The 17,190-nt window shown below is 34.9% G+C and overlaps 1 protein-coding gene and 1 long non-coding RNA gene across 3 annotated transcripts; one reads left to right on the top strand and one right to left on the bottom strand.

The window, feature by feature from the left end:
- Positions 1-5,321: 5,321 nt before the first annotated feature.
- LOC147523119 (cyclin-D3-1-like) lies at positions 5,322-6,014 on the top strand. The gene has a single exon (XM_086569600.1). The coding sequence runs from the start codon at positions 5,361-5,363 to the stop codon at positions 6,012-6,014; it is 654 nt and encodes a 217-aa protein (XP_086425726.1). The 5' UTR covers positions 5,322-5,360.
- A 1,478-nt stretch (positions 6,015-7,492) lies between these two features.
- Positions 7,493-8,588, bottom strand: LOC147523118 (uncharacterized). Of its 2 annotated transcripts, XR_015195994.1 has the most exons (4): positions 8,364-8,588; positions 8,137-8,259; positions 7,910-7,964; positions 7,493-7,835 (listed from the first exon to the last, which is right to left on the bottom strand). It is a non-coding gene; the product is annotated as an uncharacterized LOC147523118 (long non-coding RNA). The 2 variants fall into 2 exon arrangements; XR_015195989.1 differs by lacking the exon at positions 8,364-8,588 and having other exon boundaries at positions 7,494-7,835; positions 8,137-8,295.
- Positions 8,589-17,190: the final 8,602 nt, after the last annotated feature.

Raw genomic sequence — 17,190 nt, 5'->3', positions numbered from 1 at the left:
TACGATTACGAACCTCAATTTTCAAACTTCCCTAATGACCAATACACACAAGAGTTTTCTAGTCATGCAAACAATTCATGGAGTTCTACCACAGATAGTCAACCACTATTTATGTATCCATATGGTCAGTTAGAGTGCGGTTTCACCCAAAGTCCATCACCATTCATGTCAAATTTATTTCCCACTCCACCATCTATCACAGCTCAACTTTATCAGGTAATGGTCGAGCAAACAATTCAAATACAACAAATAGCAAAGACCTTATGTTCTCTTGAATCCATTTCAATCGATACCACATCTGAGACTAATATTCTTCCCACCAGTCCAGAACAAAACCAACAAGAGGAACAAGGTGTTGTTATAACAAAACTAATTGCTAAAGCCCATGCTGATATTTATGACCAATTAAAACCCCATCACCATCCACCTGACTATCGTGTGAATTCCAGATCTTATAAAGATGATGACGTGCCTGAAGTTACAGTTTCTCCCATTTGTCTTAGTACACCCATGGATGAGAACACTCCGACACAAGAAACTCTAGAACATGTGTTGGAAATTAACTCGACACACTTGGGACAATGATAAGGAGGAATTGTGTGAAGTGCCCGAGGAAGAGGATATAATATCTATGGTGCAAAGTGGATCTAATTTTAGTTTAGCTGTTAAAGACTTATCGATGGAACAAATTTGTGACATCTTTAATATTGTCGATATGAACCACAATTTTGTGGAAACGTCAAAGCTAGATGAAAATTTCTCTGAGTCCTCGAGATCATATGAAGAACCACCACCCGACCATCATTCTCCCGAGTTAAAACCTCTCAAAAGCCAACCTCCATTCATAAAAAATCCACCAAATTCTGAGGACCGTACCACTAAACCATTTCAAAGAAACCTCAAGCTCGCACTTAAGCTAATTAATTGCCTTTGAAATCCTTCATAATTTTCTAAACCTTCCCAGTAAAGAGACTTTGCCCAACATACCAACTCTCGAGAATATCATTCCAATTGAGAAGAACTCCGCATTGATTGAAGTGCCAGAAAAAGAGGAAATAGAATCTAAGGTGGAATATGAGTTCTTGAGAGCATATGATGATCCCTTTATTCAAGTGGTTGAAAAACCCAGTTTGCCATATGTCGTACCATCTAAGCCTCATGAAGAACAACTACTACCACACTGACACTCTCTTGGATAATTCAAACATGACGGGTTATTGTATAAATTCCATGATGCGCTACATAAGCTTTCACATACCATTCTGCATCTTACACTCCAAATGCATCATTTCATTATGTTCGGGGGTAAATGCTTTCATATATTTTTTTTATAAAGATCCCTAACTATTTAGACTATTAGTATATAATTAACAACATATCAACCATCTCATATGCATAATTTTGGGGAATTTGACTTAAAACGACCCCACATATACTCTTGAATATTTGACTATAAAAGATTCATGTTATGTGTTCTCAATGCATTCCATGGGAGTGCATCACGAAGGTAACCGGACCATTCCGCTTGTAGTGTGTGGTTGTAAGTGCTGGAGCCTTGAGTCCACGTATATCTTGCATATTCCTTGTTAGAACTTTTATTCGTAGTTTGAGTAGTGTACCCCTATGGAGCAAGTATACATTTTTTATTTCTTTATTTTACACTTCTTTTTAGAATAACTTTTCGTTTTCTGTCATTTACTATTCCTGTCATTCACTTTCATTTACATGCTTTCTGTTTTTATGTTTTATGTCTTACGTAAGTCCTTTCCTCACCTTTGACGCTGAGTAGTCTTTCCTTTATAATGAAGATATGTGAAACAAAGCAGAAGGCGATGGGGATTCAATGAAGATGTCTTACGGTTCTCTCTCATGGTTGTCTAGCATGTCTCGTCTTCCATAGGCATGTCATACCGTGGGATGGTTGGCAGCTAGAGCCTTTGATTTCAAAAACTTTTTCCTTCTATGGGTGATTTCTATTTGTTTCGAGCTTCGTCTTTCTCTCTGGTTGGAATAGCTACAAAATAGAGCTAGCTAAAGAGTAGGAGAGGAGAGACTAGATTATCTAGAAATAGAGCTAGTCCTCTTCACTAGATTTGCCTACTTGCAAAACAAAAGGTGGAAGATCTAGGGAGGCCAAACCATGAGATGGTTCTCAATTAGAATCACTTAATTTCAAGCATTTTCTATTGGGAGGATCACTTTCGTCATAGTGATTTTTCTTAGTAGTATTATAATTATATTTTTCTGTCATAGTAATTTAGGAACCAAAAACCAAAAAGCCAAAAACAAATGTTTCTTTCTTTCTTTAATAAAATTGTTTGTTTTCACCGCGCTTATAATAGATGATTCTCGATACAACACTAGTCATGTGATTTTCTAAAACACAAGCAATGGATTCAACAAAGACCAACCCTTAGAAGTACGCAATCTCCATTCTTCTAAGGGCGGTTTGAGGATCAGTTATGTGTTACTAAGGGTAGCCCATATCACCATGATATTGGTACAAGACATCTTACGTCTTGCACAGTAAATCCTCCAACACACATAACTGAAGCCACAGTCTGACTGGATTGGGTTAAAAAAGAGCCGACACTAAAGTTGCCTAATATCACCTGTTATGGTTTATTTTCAAACTTAGCTTAAAAATCACTGTTTTTGTACGAGTTATCTTTTTACACTACAACAGAACATGGTTTTAGCAGCGCCATACCCCATCGCTAAAGGTGCCTTTGAGCGTGGCAAAAGATCTATCGCAACGCACCAGATGGCGTTGCTGAAAAGTGCGTCTCAAATAATCAAATGCAACACCAAAAGTGGCATGGCAAATGTTCTTAGTTTGTTGCAACGCCTGTGGGCGCTGCTAATATACTAATTCCGTTGCTACTTCATTTATGAAAATTAAATTAATTGCAAAAAAAATTCAAACTATTTGCAACGCTTGACGTCGCAAAAGAGAGCTTGTAACAACTAGGATGGCATTGCAAAAGTGATACATTTAGCTACACAACTAGGCGTCACAAAAGGCAACCTTTTGCTACACTATTTCCGTTGTGAAAAGTTTAAATATTTGGCTATACAGTGCGGGAAGTTTGAATATTTAGCTGAACATTTGGCGTGGCAAAAGACGCCTATAAATTTAGCCACACACCAAGTGTGGCAAAAAATGTCTACGTTACGGTAGAATCAAAACTTTTAGCTACACTAAAATTGTTGCGAATGATATAAATTCCAGAAAAACACACGCTTTATTTGGGATGCATTTAACATTACAGATTGTGCAATTCATACATATACCTATATATTTCCATTTACATAATCCTGCCCAAAACAATTTTTATATAACACATCTGTAATGCTAAATCATTCAATACAAAAGACCTTAAAGAATTCACATAATTATTTTTTGCCAAAAAAATCATCTCACATAATATTAACAACGTTCAACTAAATTTAGACGAATTATTCAAAACTAAAATTCCACAAATAATGTCTATAGCATGCTAATTTGAGCAGCATTCACTCGGAGCTTCTTCTTTATTCTACTACTTCTGGTGACCAATCGACCAATCTGGCACAACAAATTAAAAAAAAAAAATTACTTAAGTAAATTTATTAGAAACATTAATAAACCTAAAATACACTCAAGTTGGCAATGTATGTGAAACTATGCACCTCCTATATAAGTAAATTGGTGCCCATGGCCAAAAGCTTAGAAAGAACTTATCAAAGTTATAACTCGATCACATTCATGAAGGTACAGATCAAATAAGAAGACAAAAATAGCCAAAAGCTAATAGATTTTGAACTAAATTGTACATGTAAATGCCAAACCATTAAAAAACCTTATGTCATAAAGTTATCACCAATGAAACAATAAAATAAGCAAGGCTAAACATCAAGTAAATCAAGCAAACAAGCTCAATTACAAAAAGCAGTTCCAACAAATGGCAGAGTCAGATATAAAGGTATCGGGCGTGGGATGCTTCCTGTATACTCAAAATAAAAGGTGGGTTTTCAGGTTTTGTTCTCTTGTCTATTTCTAGTATCTTTTCTTTTTTGGGTTCTAACTTGTCGATTGCTAATATGAAGTAGGGACGATTTCCTGTCTCTTCGAGTCATTTTACAACCTTCAACCTTCCATGCAAAATGTAAAATTCTAACAATCTGGTTATTTTACAACCTTCAATCAAGCATGCAAAATGTCTAATTCTAACAATCCAGTTATTTTTCTTTGGCAATATGCAAATAAAAGTATAAAACTCGGCAGAAGCCTTGTCAAACAATGTCTCCAAAAACTAGTTGTACATGCATTGTAGAATGTCCATACCTCAACATTATAAATGCCAATTTTCCCATCAAAAGAGGACGCTGATATCAACCCTGGGATCTTTGGATACCATTGAATATCAAAATTCCAGTTGGTTCCAGGAGGTAATTCACATACTATCTGCACCAAATTTAATATAAAGCCAATATTGCTGACATCAGAAAACTATAGCCAAGTGCGGACAATAATGTTAACAAGAATCTAGGAGCACAAATGGTTGAATAACAAAGAGCCAAAAAAGAAGTAGCACTAAATATGAATGCCAGTCAAAACATTCCCACCTCTCCTGAGATTGTATCCCAACAAATAGTCCTATTACCTTTTGCACAGGTTAGCAAAAAAGAGTTGTCGATCGGACACCATGACATTGCGATTACACCTGGTGTAGAAAATAATTGGATAAATATGGTCAAGATGTTTTTATTTGAAACAAACACATCAAATTATATGAAGAGAACTCGACATTGCCACAGAAATAGCTATTCCATATTTTGATTAAAACAAAGCACCCAAGTTTACCAGCCAAGGAAAACACACATAATAAAAACTTAACTAACTTAAAAATATAAATGAAAAAAGAGAGAAAGAAAGCAAGAGAAATTTTGTATACATATATAGCCATCCAAGGTTAACTTGCATATCAATATGACGACAATATTTTTTCAAGACTTATTTTTATAGTATAACTTTATTCCTAATCCTTTAAATTCCCTTTTCCCCAGTAAAGGCAGGAATTGAACCCTAGACCTTGGGCCCAACCTCCCAAGTCCTTACCAGTAGGCCACTGGAATTAAATTAATTGGAAAAAATAAATAATAAAAATGAAACAGTGATGTCTCATACCTTTTGTGTGGCCCACAAACTCCTTCACTGGTGATATTGTATTCCTCACATCCCAAAGCTGTGGGTAAAGATCAGAGAAACATACTATGGTTTGTTTTAGCTCGTAAAGACTATTGTATTCCTCACATCCCAAAGTAACTTCGATATTGACTCAAGTCTTGTTTTAGCTTGTAAAGAAGCTGTTGAGTGGATGTTAAAAGTTGACGCACACTATGGTTTCTCTGCACTCACTGCAGTTCTTGCTGTTAACTATCTTGATAGATTCATGTCAAGCCTTCATTTTCAGAAAGATAAGCCATGGATGACTCAACTTGCTGCTGTAGCTTGTCTTTCTGTTGCTGCTAAGGTGGAAGAGACCCAAGTTCCCCTTCTCTTAGATCTGCAAGTGGAAGAAACAAAGTATGTGTTTGAAGCCAAAATTATTCAGAGAATGGAGCTTCTGGTACTTTCTACTCTTCATTGGAGGATGAATCAAGTTACACCACTTTCATTTCTTGATCACATAATAAGGAGGCTTGGATTGAAGAATAATCTTCATTGGGAGTTTATGAAGAGATGTGAACGTTTGCTTCTGTCTGTCATTGCTGATTCGAGGTCTGTTTGTTATCTCCCTTCTGTACTTGCTACTGCAACAATGCTGCATGTTATCAAGGAGGTTGAACCTTGTAATCCCACCGAGTATCAGAACCAGCTTATGGATATCCTTAAAATCAATCAGGACAAGCTGGATGAGTGCAGTGCTCTTATCTTGGACTCTACTTCAGGAGATATCAAGGAGAACCAGAATGTGAGCTGCACTCGTAAGCGCAAGTATCGGTTTGAACCCGCAGCCCAAATGGAGTAATTGATCGTCTTTCAGCTCGATAGCTCGAACGATTCGTGGGCAGTGAGTTCTTCAAGATATCTTCTTCTCCAAAGTGTCTGTTTCAAGAAGAGCGTAATCCGGAGCTCGGATGCCACCGCTTCTTTCAATCGCTTTGGCGGTCGATGTCATTACTAGTCCTCGTTAAGCACTCTTTCTTTTCTTATTATTTCTTATTCTACCAGCATCCATGCTATTAAGAATTGTGGTTTTCATCATATATGTTCTTCAAGTGCAAGTCAAATTTCACCATCTCTGTATTTCTAGCCAATCCTAATTCACATGTATGAGAAAATTATTGGAAACTTCTCCCACCATCACCAGTTTTTGGAGAATAAAGAGAAGAGGGAGATTGGAAAGCAGAGATGTGTGGCATTTGACTTGGAAAAGAATGAACATTGATGAGGGAATGAACTATTTGATATAGTACACTATTATGTCTCAAATGCATTATTCTTATTTATGAAAACATGCATTAGTAAGAATTCAAAGAAGAAAAAAAAACCATTACAATTATCAATATACGAAATGATAATGTCTTCCCTTTCTCACCTGTGGTACCATTATTAGAAGTGGATGCTAATATATGGTGGACCTTATGATTCCATGACAAAATGAAACCTCTCCTTGCGCACTGGATCCAACACTCTCAAGACAATTTTCATTGTCAAATCGCAAGCGTTTCATCTCGACAAGAATCATTTCAAAAGGAGGTCGAACTTCGGTTGGAACAATAGCATGTTCAACTTGAAGATATCGATTCCATTAAAATTTACTAGAAGTAGCACGCTCATAAGCTAAGTTCAAGCTGACCTGACCAAGTGGTAAACCTTTGAACAACTAATAATAGTTAAAACGCACTATGTGTAACAATAGTATATCAAATGATAGGGTGATTACAGTTTCCCTAAAGCACTCTAGTTGCCTAAACAGAATTCCCAAAAGCACCCCAAAAACAAAAACACAAAACATAAAAAAGACAAACAAAAATGCCGAGCCTAGCTGAAAATTTCCCATATTGTACTTGAATGACATTCAATTTGAAAGTCCATATTTCTGAATGATACGGAAAATTTGTCATTCTTGTAGTCTCAGCGAATGGGGTGCGACTTAATAGGTATAGGAACAAACAAATTCTGGGTGTGGTGAACAGTAACATAACTCTCCTCTTTGCAAGTCAGTGGCGGAGGGGACTTAAAAGGTATATACATCAAAGTTTTGGGTGAAAAGGAATAAAAAGGACTGCTGATGAGTAACAGTGCAAACGCAGAAACGAATGCTCTCTCTCTCTTCATTCTTGGGGTTCCTTCACTACTTGTTTATTTCATTCTCGTTTTCTTTACAAATTTTCTTTAAATTGGTTCTCCTTGAATTCTATAATAGATAGAATTTGGCGTTTTGTACATTTAGATCCAATAAGCAGTGTAGCTCTGCAAGTTAGTTTGTCGGGATTAGAAGATCTACCTAGGTTTAAGACATAAGGATATGGAAAAATTATACGAAACCCTCTAAGCCACTCCGGTAAAGCTCACTGCCATTAATATATAACTAACTAGATACTCCATTACGTACAAAAGAGTCAAATAAGTTGAGCTTCAGACGGCAAAAATTGGACAAAGATGAAATTGTTGTCAATCTTACAGTGCATGCATCAATTGAGAAATAATGTTGTTTTGTTACCTTGAGTGGTGGGAAATGAGTAGGTTCTGCTGGATTTGCCAGGTCCCAAATGCAGATTTCCCCTTCAACAGCACCAGATGCAAGAAGGTTTGGCAAATTGGTATTGAATTCGAGACCACGAACCTTTAGCCCAGAGGTAAGTAAAAGTGTGAGGAAATCAAGAGAGGATGATGTAGGCAGGGTTATGAAAAACTTACAGGGCCTGTATGCTTTGGAAAACGTCCAACAAGAGAACGGTCAACATCCTGTGAACTGCAGGGATAAACGTTTATTAATTGATTAATTATTATTAAGTAAGGAATGAATTTTGTAGTTGTTATTGAAGAAACCCTAAATGGATCCCGATATAACAAGAAAACAATGGATGGATCAGTTGATGGTAATATAAAAATCATAATAATAAAGGCATTGAGAGATAGACTACCGAATGAGAGAGAGGGGATTCCAAATGTTGATGCTGCCATCGACGAGACCACCAGCAATGAGACCAAGGGAGAATTCTTCGGTGGTCCCAGATCCGGCCTTGCCCCAGCAGAGACGGATGAATCTAATTGTACGTGAAACAATAGATTCTTTTAATCGAAAAAAAAAATTGAAACTTTCAACAAACCCAAAATCAAAACTAACGTATTGCTGGTTGTGGGAGATTACCTTAAAATCAAAACACCAATCCCAATCCTAGAACCGAAAACAAAGTTTTTTTTTTAAAATTTAATATGTAATATGAAAAAAAAAATAGATTGCGAAATATGGAAAGCTTATATGAATTATCTTAAATGTAGAAGAAGACTACCTTAATTTGGGGGTGGAAGATTGAAGCCACCTAGCAATAGCAATATTTGTTGAAGAAACTAAAGAGGGGAGCGAGCAGTTGGAGAGAAGAAGTGATTTTAGGGTTTTTTTTTTTATTCTATTGTTATTTCTATTTTCAGTATTTTGTTATTTTGTTCGAGCCAAAACCCAAAAGAAAGCCCGCGAAGAAGGCTGTGAAAATTGAAAGAGTCCAATTGTGACGCCACAATCGCCGCAACAAATATATACAAAATATTGAGAAACCGTAAATATTAAATCGACTAAAGCTTATAGCAATGAATACTGCGTTGCAAATAATTCCATGTATTGTCGCAGCGACAACTGCGTTGCCAATGCTAAAATTCCTAAAAAAAATATTTGTTATTATTTCTTAAAAATAATAAAAGCAAGCATTTGTCACGGTCTAGGGCGCAATAATATGTGAATGCAAGTAAGTCGCCTTATGGAACGGAAGACATTTAGCAAATACAAATTGGCGTTGCAATAGATGTGTTTTAGCAACAAATTTTTAGCGTGGCAAAAGGGTGCGCTGCAAAAGATCCCTTCTGTTGTAGTAATTAACATTTCTACATAGATTTCAAACCTTGAGGATATAAAAAAAAATAAAAATCTTACGCCCCAGAGTAACCAAAATGATACTGGATAAACGTATGATTTTATTCTCTTGTAGAAACCCTCTATATGGTTAGAGATACGTTTTGAGAAAAACAAACTTTATAAAAAAAAAAAAAAAAAAAAAAAACCCCAAAAATTTCACGTTAGAATAATTACGTTTTTCCCTTTTAGTTAACCCTGGTACATTTTGTTCTATATCTATCAACCAACGCTCCAAACTTGATTGGGGGTGGTATATTCTCAGCACGAAGAACAGAGTACAGGTTTCCTGCCATTTTTGTTCATGTTCCTATGATAATCTCTTTCATTTTCTTCATATTTTGAGGACAAAACATATTTCTGTTTGGGGGTGATATAGTAACATTCTGCAAAAACTAGGCATTTCTTATATTAGATATATTCGTATATTTCTTTCTTTCTTAAAATATTTTTGAAAAAACCAAAAATAGTTTTTCTGTTTAGTACTTAAAGTCTTGATTCATTTTTTTTATGATGAATACATGGTCTAGAAGTCTCATTATAGCAATAGAGTAAAGATTCGTTCTTCAAACTTAGACTAATATACACACAATAGTTTCTATATCTTTTCATGAATGGCATGCATCAACATTTGATTGTATATAGCAGTGAGTTTTCGAGACCAAGGTTAGAATAGTTAAGTTTCATATCTTGTGAGAATCTAGCCAAAAGCCTCATCTGAATGATTATTGAGTGATGACATAAAGGATGTCCGGATAGAAAGATAACACGTCCACTTGTTTGATCACCATGTCATATCCTAGGAGAGAATTTAACCCATTTTTGGATCGATATAGCCAAATAAACGTTAAAAACCCAAAAAGATAGTTTTTCCTCTAGTTACTCTTTTTGAGCCTTCACTAATTTCTAAAAACCTTTTTATTTCTTTGCCATCAATCCCTGAACTATTACTACACACAACAAAAATCATACCCAGCTGATGAGTTGAGAATTGGATGAACAGTAAAAAGAGAAAAGAAGGCCTTGTACAAAAACAGAATAGTTAGAAGCTTCGAAATGAAAAGAAAGAAAAGAAAGAAACGATTCAAAAATCGAAATCTCTTAAAAGTTCAAATTCAAAAGGAGTTAATTTCAAAATAAACAAAAGCAAAGTTAGAACTCCTAAAAATCAAAATCAAATAGAGTCACAAAGCCAAAAGGCTAAAGAATGAATCACAAAGTCGGAAGCAAATAACAAAGCGAGGTTCTTCTCTAGTTACAAATATCCTGAAGACCCGGTTTCTCAACTTATCAGAGTTTGTTTTCCCTTCTTTTTATTTCTAAACCACTACCTTAGCCCCGTAACTCCTAATAAAAGACCTCTAGCTCAATTAGTAATAGGATTGTGTGATAGTAAGTAGATATTGTGATCAATCGACCCCGGTTTCTTTGGACGTCATTCGAGTATGTTAGGAATATAAGTGCCCTCTGCACTTGAGAAAACGAAACTTGAGCGAATCTATCAGAGAGTTGTGATTGCAATACACCCCTATGAGAACCCAACTTAAGAACGCTCTCCAAAAGTTTGGGAAACGACTCTGCTTTTGCATTTCACCGCTCATATTTTGTACATTTATTGTTAGATGATTAAACTACTGTATATATATTATTCTAAGTTCAAAGGAGCTTTTCTTTATTCCCCCACTAATGAGATGTGTAAACCTCTGAGAATAATTAAGGAAACGAGGCTGATAAGTGCTCAAAAGTAATGATTTATACTAAATAGAGGAAGTTTGTGAGTATCTTCTCTAGAAAACTCTCACGAGGCTGATAAGTGCTCAAAAGTAATGATTTATATCCCCAATTATGTGTATGTTAGTCTTCATTTTATATTTATTTGTTCTAATATGATGCAATTTGAGATTTTGCAGTTCAAAGAACCTAAATGTGAAATATGGAGGGAAAAGAAGTCAAGCAAGTAAAAAAAGAGTCATTGGGAATTACAGCTAAAAGCCTAGGGCAAAAACGTTATATTTGTCTCCATATGTGCCAATCCTAATCGGACACTAAAAGAGGATAATAATTGAGTTAGAAGAGTCTTAAATCTGATATCAAAGCCTTAATTTCAACCTCATAGGAAGAGGAGATCAACATGGAAAAGAATTCAGAGTTTCAGAAAAATTAGGAAACTGAAAGCTATCAGAAGCTGCAACTTGGGAAATAGCTTGCAGGGAAAAGTGGGACATGCCCGATTTTTATCCAAACGAATCAAAATTTTCCAGGATTGCTTCTAGAAATATTCCAGAAAGTTTGACACCGAATAAAAATAGGATTCACATCCTTATCCAAACGAACATGTAAGCTAATATATAAGTTACAAAAACCTAAGTTAAAGATTATCTAGGAACTTTAGTTTTGCATCTTAGATCTAGAATTTAGAGAGAAGAAAGTTCAGACCTTTTTCATCATTACCTTCAATAAATATTATCCCTTTTCATATTGTGTTCATAGCATAGTATGAGAAGCTAATCTCCCTTCTCTTGGAAGGGGAGATGAAGCATTTTTCTTATGTTTTAGTTTAGTTCTTCTTCTATCATGTTTTAGTATAAATCCCTCATTGAGTTTCTTCTTATTCATCCATTGATCTAACGCTCCTTGTGGAGGTTAGGAGGTCTTAGAGTAATTCATGATTGTGTAGAGCCAAATACCACAAACCCTAGATTCTTTTATTTTAGTTTTTAGTTTTCTAGTGTGATGATTGGATTCTTTATGGCACCTAAATTAGTAGTATGGTTAAGGCCACATGTGGATTTTCTATGACACCTAGAGTTGTATAATGAATGCCACTTAAAGTATAATTTGGTTAGATAGAAGATATCAATGGAGATTGAAGAAGTACTTGGTGGTAAGGTAGAAAGCACATTGAAATCCAAATATTAACATCATGGTTATGAGCATAAGGTTTGTAGGTATGGTGAGTTTTCTATCGTTGATTTATATTAAGCATGATAGATAGATCTATTAGACTAATTCTATGATTTTGGTGGATTCATCTCTCCTAAGATATTCTCTCTCTTCATTCATAATTATATATTTAATTTAGTTTAGTTTATGCATAGTTAAATCTCAATTCAAATCAACCATATATTCATTATTACTTAGCCATATCTTTTACTTGCATCCATTATAGTAATTTAGATTAGGAATTTCTATTATCATCAACTAGTTATTTAGAGTAGGATTGATACCTTGCTAGTCACTATACTAATAAATATTTAATAGGCTAAGTAAGATTTGTAAAAGAAACATTACACAAACAACGACATACAAATAATTAGTGTTTACGTGCTTTTTCAATGGCACCGCTGCCCACTCTAAATTGATTAGATGATAGAATATTTAATTTAGATTACTTTAATTTAGAAATTCATATAGTATAAATTGCATATTTAGCATAATTAGATTAATTTAGCATAATTAAATTAGATTTGCATAGTAAAAAATATTTTCATAAAGTTTAGTGTTTGTTTGAAAGAAAAAAACGGTACAGAAAACATAATTATAAATTTTGAAAAATTTTGAAATTTTACAGAGTTGATTTGTAAAGTATTGGTAATTTAGTGGAATTTTATCATAATTTTCGTACTTGTGTTACCTGGTTAACTAACATCGTCTTTGCAATACACCATTTTCAGTTTTCAGGTCGCAAGCATCTGTAAAAACAGTTGAGTAGAGTTATTTGTACATTATAAAAAATTCTATATTTTTTATAGGAGGAACCTCGATTCGTCAGGAGCTTCTAGTAAACATTTGGGTATTGTTTGACCTGTTTTGACCACTTAACTAGTTGCTTGTGTTCAGTGTGTTGCTGCAGTTTTTCAGGACCAAGGTCTCTGGAAGAACAGTCAAGAAGAAGAATCTGTAAAACTCCAAATAATCCAAACTTTTTACAAGATCATCCCTGATACGTCAGGAGACTCCAGTAAAAATTTCGTGATTTTTAGTGCTGTTTTATTTATTTAATCAATTGATTGTTTACAGTGTGTTCAGAAAACTTCTTCACTAGACTTTGCAGGATTAAACAGTACATAAGAGGAACTTTGCAAGCACCGATTGCTCTGAAAGTTTACATGATACTTTATGGACGTATCAGGTAACTGCTGTAAAAGTTTCAAAATTTTTGGACTTGTTTTGCTTGCTGTAACAGTAAGTACTTCTCTTCCACCGTTAATCTCCTATTAGCGGTTTCATAATTAGCATGAATAGTCAGTCTAATATAGTTTGATAATATAATTTAGTTAATTAAGTGCATATTAGATTATTTTATATAGCTTAATTGTCTAGTGCATGAAAACTTGGTTTCATGATTCATCTCGTAAATGTTTAATCAGAAGAGCAAATTCTTGTAACAATCTTCCAATTTTGAATTTGGAGGAGACCACACCATCAAACTCAGGATCTGATTCTGAATCTGAGACGCACACACCATTAGTAGACTTAGCTACACCATCTACACAAGTACATGACACACAAGAGAGAGTACCATTAGCCGCCATGGCTGATCAAAGAACTCTTAGCACCTTGTTTCAACTTATCACGGTTCAACCACCGAACTGCATAGTGATGCCCAACAATAACAATAACTATGAGATTAATCCCACCATTCTTAATATGTTGCCAAGATATTATGGAAAAAGAAATGAAGAGCCGTATAATCATCTAACTAAGTTCTTGAGCATATTAAATACTTTTAAAGCACCTCACCTTTCACCTGAAGAAACTAGATTAAGGTTGTTCCCTTTGACCTTTGAGGATACCGCACTACATTGGTATAGATCCTTACCCTCTAATTCTATAACTACTTGGGAGCAACTATCACAAAAGTTTATGAAACAATATTACCTTTTACGTAAAACTGAAGCCATTCAATTGGCTATTTCAACATTCAAGGAAAACCTAATAAAGAGTTTCATACAATATGGGATAGATTTAATGATTTACTTGTCCGCTGTCCACATCATGGTTTTGACATACTTAATATAGTACATTACTTTATAAAAGGTCTTTCACCTATGAACCGTCAGTTAATTGAATCAATGAATGGATGAAGATTTACTAGTCTTACTCCGGATGAAGCCTACACTTTTTTGCAAAACTTTTCTGAGAGTTCTAAGGATTGGGCCAATGGTAGTGACCATGAGGACATGGCACGGGTAGATGGGGGGATGAGTTTTAATAAACCAGGTATGTATGAAGTTAAAAACGAACTCAATGGGAAACTTGAAGGTGCCATTGCTAGTTTATCCACGGAATTGAAAATTTACACAAGAAGTTTGACTCATTTACTTCAAATTCTCCAATGAATAATCAACCTAAACAAGCAATGAGTGTCAATCAATTTTGTGAAAGTTGCCTAACTACAGACCATGATATACTAGTTTGTCCATTATTTGTTGCCCATAACTTTAGTAACAACTATAACCAAGATCCACAAAATAATTATCAATGGAGACAAAATATGCCTCCATAACAAAACCAATATGGATTTCAGGGTCCAAGGGAACAATAGACAACAATACATGAATAATAGAGGTGCAGTAGTACATGCTCCATAGTATTACCCATAACAACAACAACAACAACAACAACAACAACAACAACAACAACCAAATAAGAATAGAGAATTAGCTATAGACCCCATGGCTAATTACCAAACCCAAACTAATACCACATATGAAACCATGAAAGCTTTAGCTACAAAAATCGAGAATGAATTCAAAAGAATTGACCAAAAATTTGATGTTATGGCTCAACAAGTAACGTAACAAATTTCTCAGGTAACTCAACAAATAACTCAACAGATGAGCCAACAATTCAATCAGATACTAGCTAGTCTAGCAGACAAATCCAAAGGAACCTTACCAAGCCAACCTGAACAAAACCCAAAAGGTAGATATGTTTATCAAGTTGAAACCACCTCTTCATCCGCACCCACAGAAGGAGTTAACACGATATCTACCCTTAGGTCAGGAAAGAAAGTAGATAATAAAGTTGACATACCTGATTCTGAGGAAGTTGTTATAACAAAAGATAAGGAAAAGCCAGTTGAAACTGAGAAAACCAAAGAGCCGGTCACTGAAAAAATTCCACCCGCACCATTTCCCTTTAGGTTAAAAGATAACAAAAAGGAAGCACAATATAATGAGATCATGAATATTTTTAAAAATCTACATATCAATATTCCTTTTCTAAGTGCAATTAAACAAATACCTTCCTATGCCAAATTCATAAAAGACCTAGTAAAGAAGAAAACAAATATCCCAAAAGATGTTTTCCTTGGTCAAAGTTGTTCATCCTTTCTACAGAAGCGAGCCATAGTCAAACATAAAGACCCCGGTAGTCCTATAGTTACATGTAGAATAGGAGAGGACTACACTAATCAAGCATTATTGGATTTAGGTGCTAGTGTGAATTTATTACCATACTCAGTTTATAAACAACTAGGGTTAACATACTTAAAACCAACAAATGTTAGACTACAGTTAGTAGATAAATCTATTAAGATTCCATGAGGGGTAATAGAGGATGTGATTATCAAGGTTTCTGATTTTTATTGCCCCGTTGATTTTATAGTTCTTGACACTTTACCTACAAATGGAAACCAAATTCTTATCATCTTGGGTAGACCATTCTTAGCTACAACAGAAGCTTTAATTAATTGTAGGAATGGGAACATGTCCATCACATCCGGGAATATGAGAGTAGATGTAAACATCTTTACATTATTTAGAAACCCTGACGATGATACGGAACAGATGGATGATCTATGTGCAATACACACAATAGCTAATAAAAGTTTTAGAAACACTCATCACAAAGATCTATTTTTATCATGTTTATCACAATTGTGCACAAATTATAACAAGGATAATGTTATACACCATAATAATGCATTGCTAGATGCAACCCATCCACTAGACATTGGTCAACCTCATGCAAAAATAGAAGACATTCTAGCATCTTTATATCATGCTAGTTTTAATTGTAGATTTATCCAAGATTTAATTAAGATGGCTCGCCTTCTACTAAAATGTATAGGTCACGCATGGAAAAGGGGGAAGATAAAAAGAGCAAAAATCGGATTACAAACAAGTTTTAAGTCTAGGGAATCTGACTATAAAAGACCCACAAATTTAGAAAATTAATTACCTAAGCTAGTTAGGGGGGTAACCTTAAGTCCCCCTTTGTGTCGGCTGGTGACGTTAAACGTAGCGTTTATGGGAGGCAACCCAAGTAGCTTAAATAGATATTTTAATCAGTAGCTAATGACAAATAAATGTAATTGATAAAATGCCTACCTGCAACTATCATGTAGACATGAGTCTGCCCAGCGTCAGCACGCTATAGCTTTACGATTAGGACTAATAGAGACGTGGAGCACTTCTGAAAGTTTTCCTACAAAGCTCAATCTTGTCTAGTCTTCTGAGTTCATGACTTCAACACTTTCTACATCTCTGTATTCTCTATCCCGTCACCACAACAAGTTCGGGAAGAGATTTAGGTATCAAGAGTATGGAGAATTGATTAGTTTTTAGTCGTTATGGTATAGTATTAAAAATAGGGTAGAAATAGTAGTTAGTTTTATTTCCTACTGTCATGGGCTTCGTTGTTTTTAATTTATTAGAATGTCAATAGTTTATTGGAGTGAGTGATTAGATTTTAAGAATAAAACTAAAATTGATAGAAGCTTATGTGTGATGCATTTGTGTTAAGTTGTGTTTCAGTAAGCTGAAATTCTTCTCTATTCCAGACAAGTAAGTTAGTATCCATTTTTGTTTCGGACCCAATCCTAATCGATAAGCACTTGGGCCTAAAACTAAAAAAAGCCCAATCGACTAGGGTATCCCTACACTATATGATAGCCGAGTTTTGAGGACCCCACTCTCCACTATCGAGTAGGCAAATTGAAATCTCCCTATTTGCTCAATTTATAAACACCTCCTTCACAAAAATTAGAACCCCCCCCCCCCTTTATTAATAATTTTGGAAAACCCCCCTAATGTAACTTAAATTATATAATTATTCTCCATTT

This window comes from Coptis chinensis, chromosome 1 (genome assembly GCF_015680905.1).
Source record: "Coptis chinensis isolate HL-2020 chromosome 1, ASM1568090v1, whole genome shotgun sequence".
In the NCBI taxonomy this organism is placed as follows: domain Eukaryota; kingdom Viridiplantae; phylum Streptophyta; class Magnoliopsida; order Ranunculales; family Ranunculaceae; genus Coptis; species Coptis chinensis.
This window is presented reverse-complemented; position numbering and strand designations above follow the sequence as displayed.

What these genes read in the sequence shown, in the direction of transcription:
- LOC147523119 (XM_086569600.1), top strand. Translation starts at nt 5,361, where the DNA reads ATGTTAAAAGTTGACGCACACTATGGTTTCTCTGCACTCACTGCAGTT.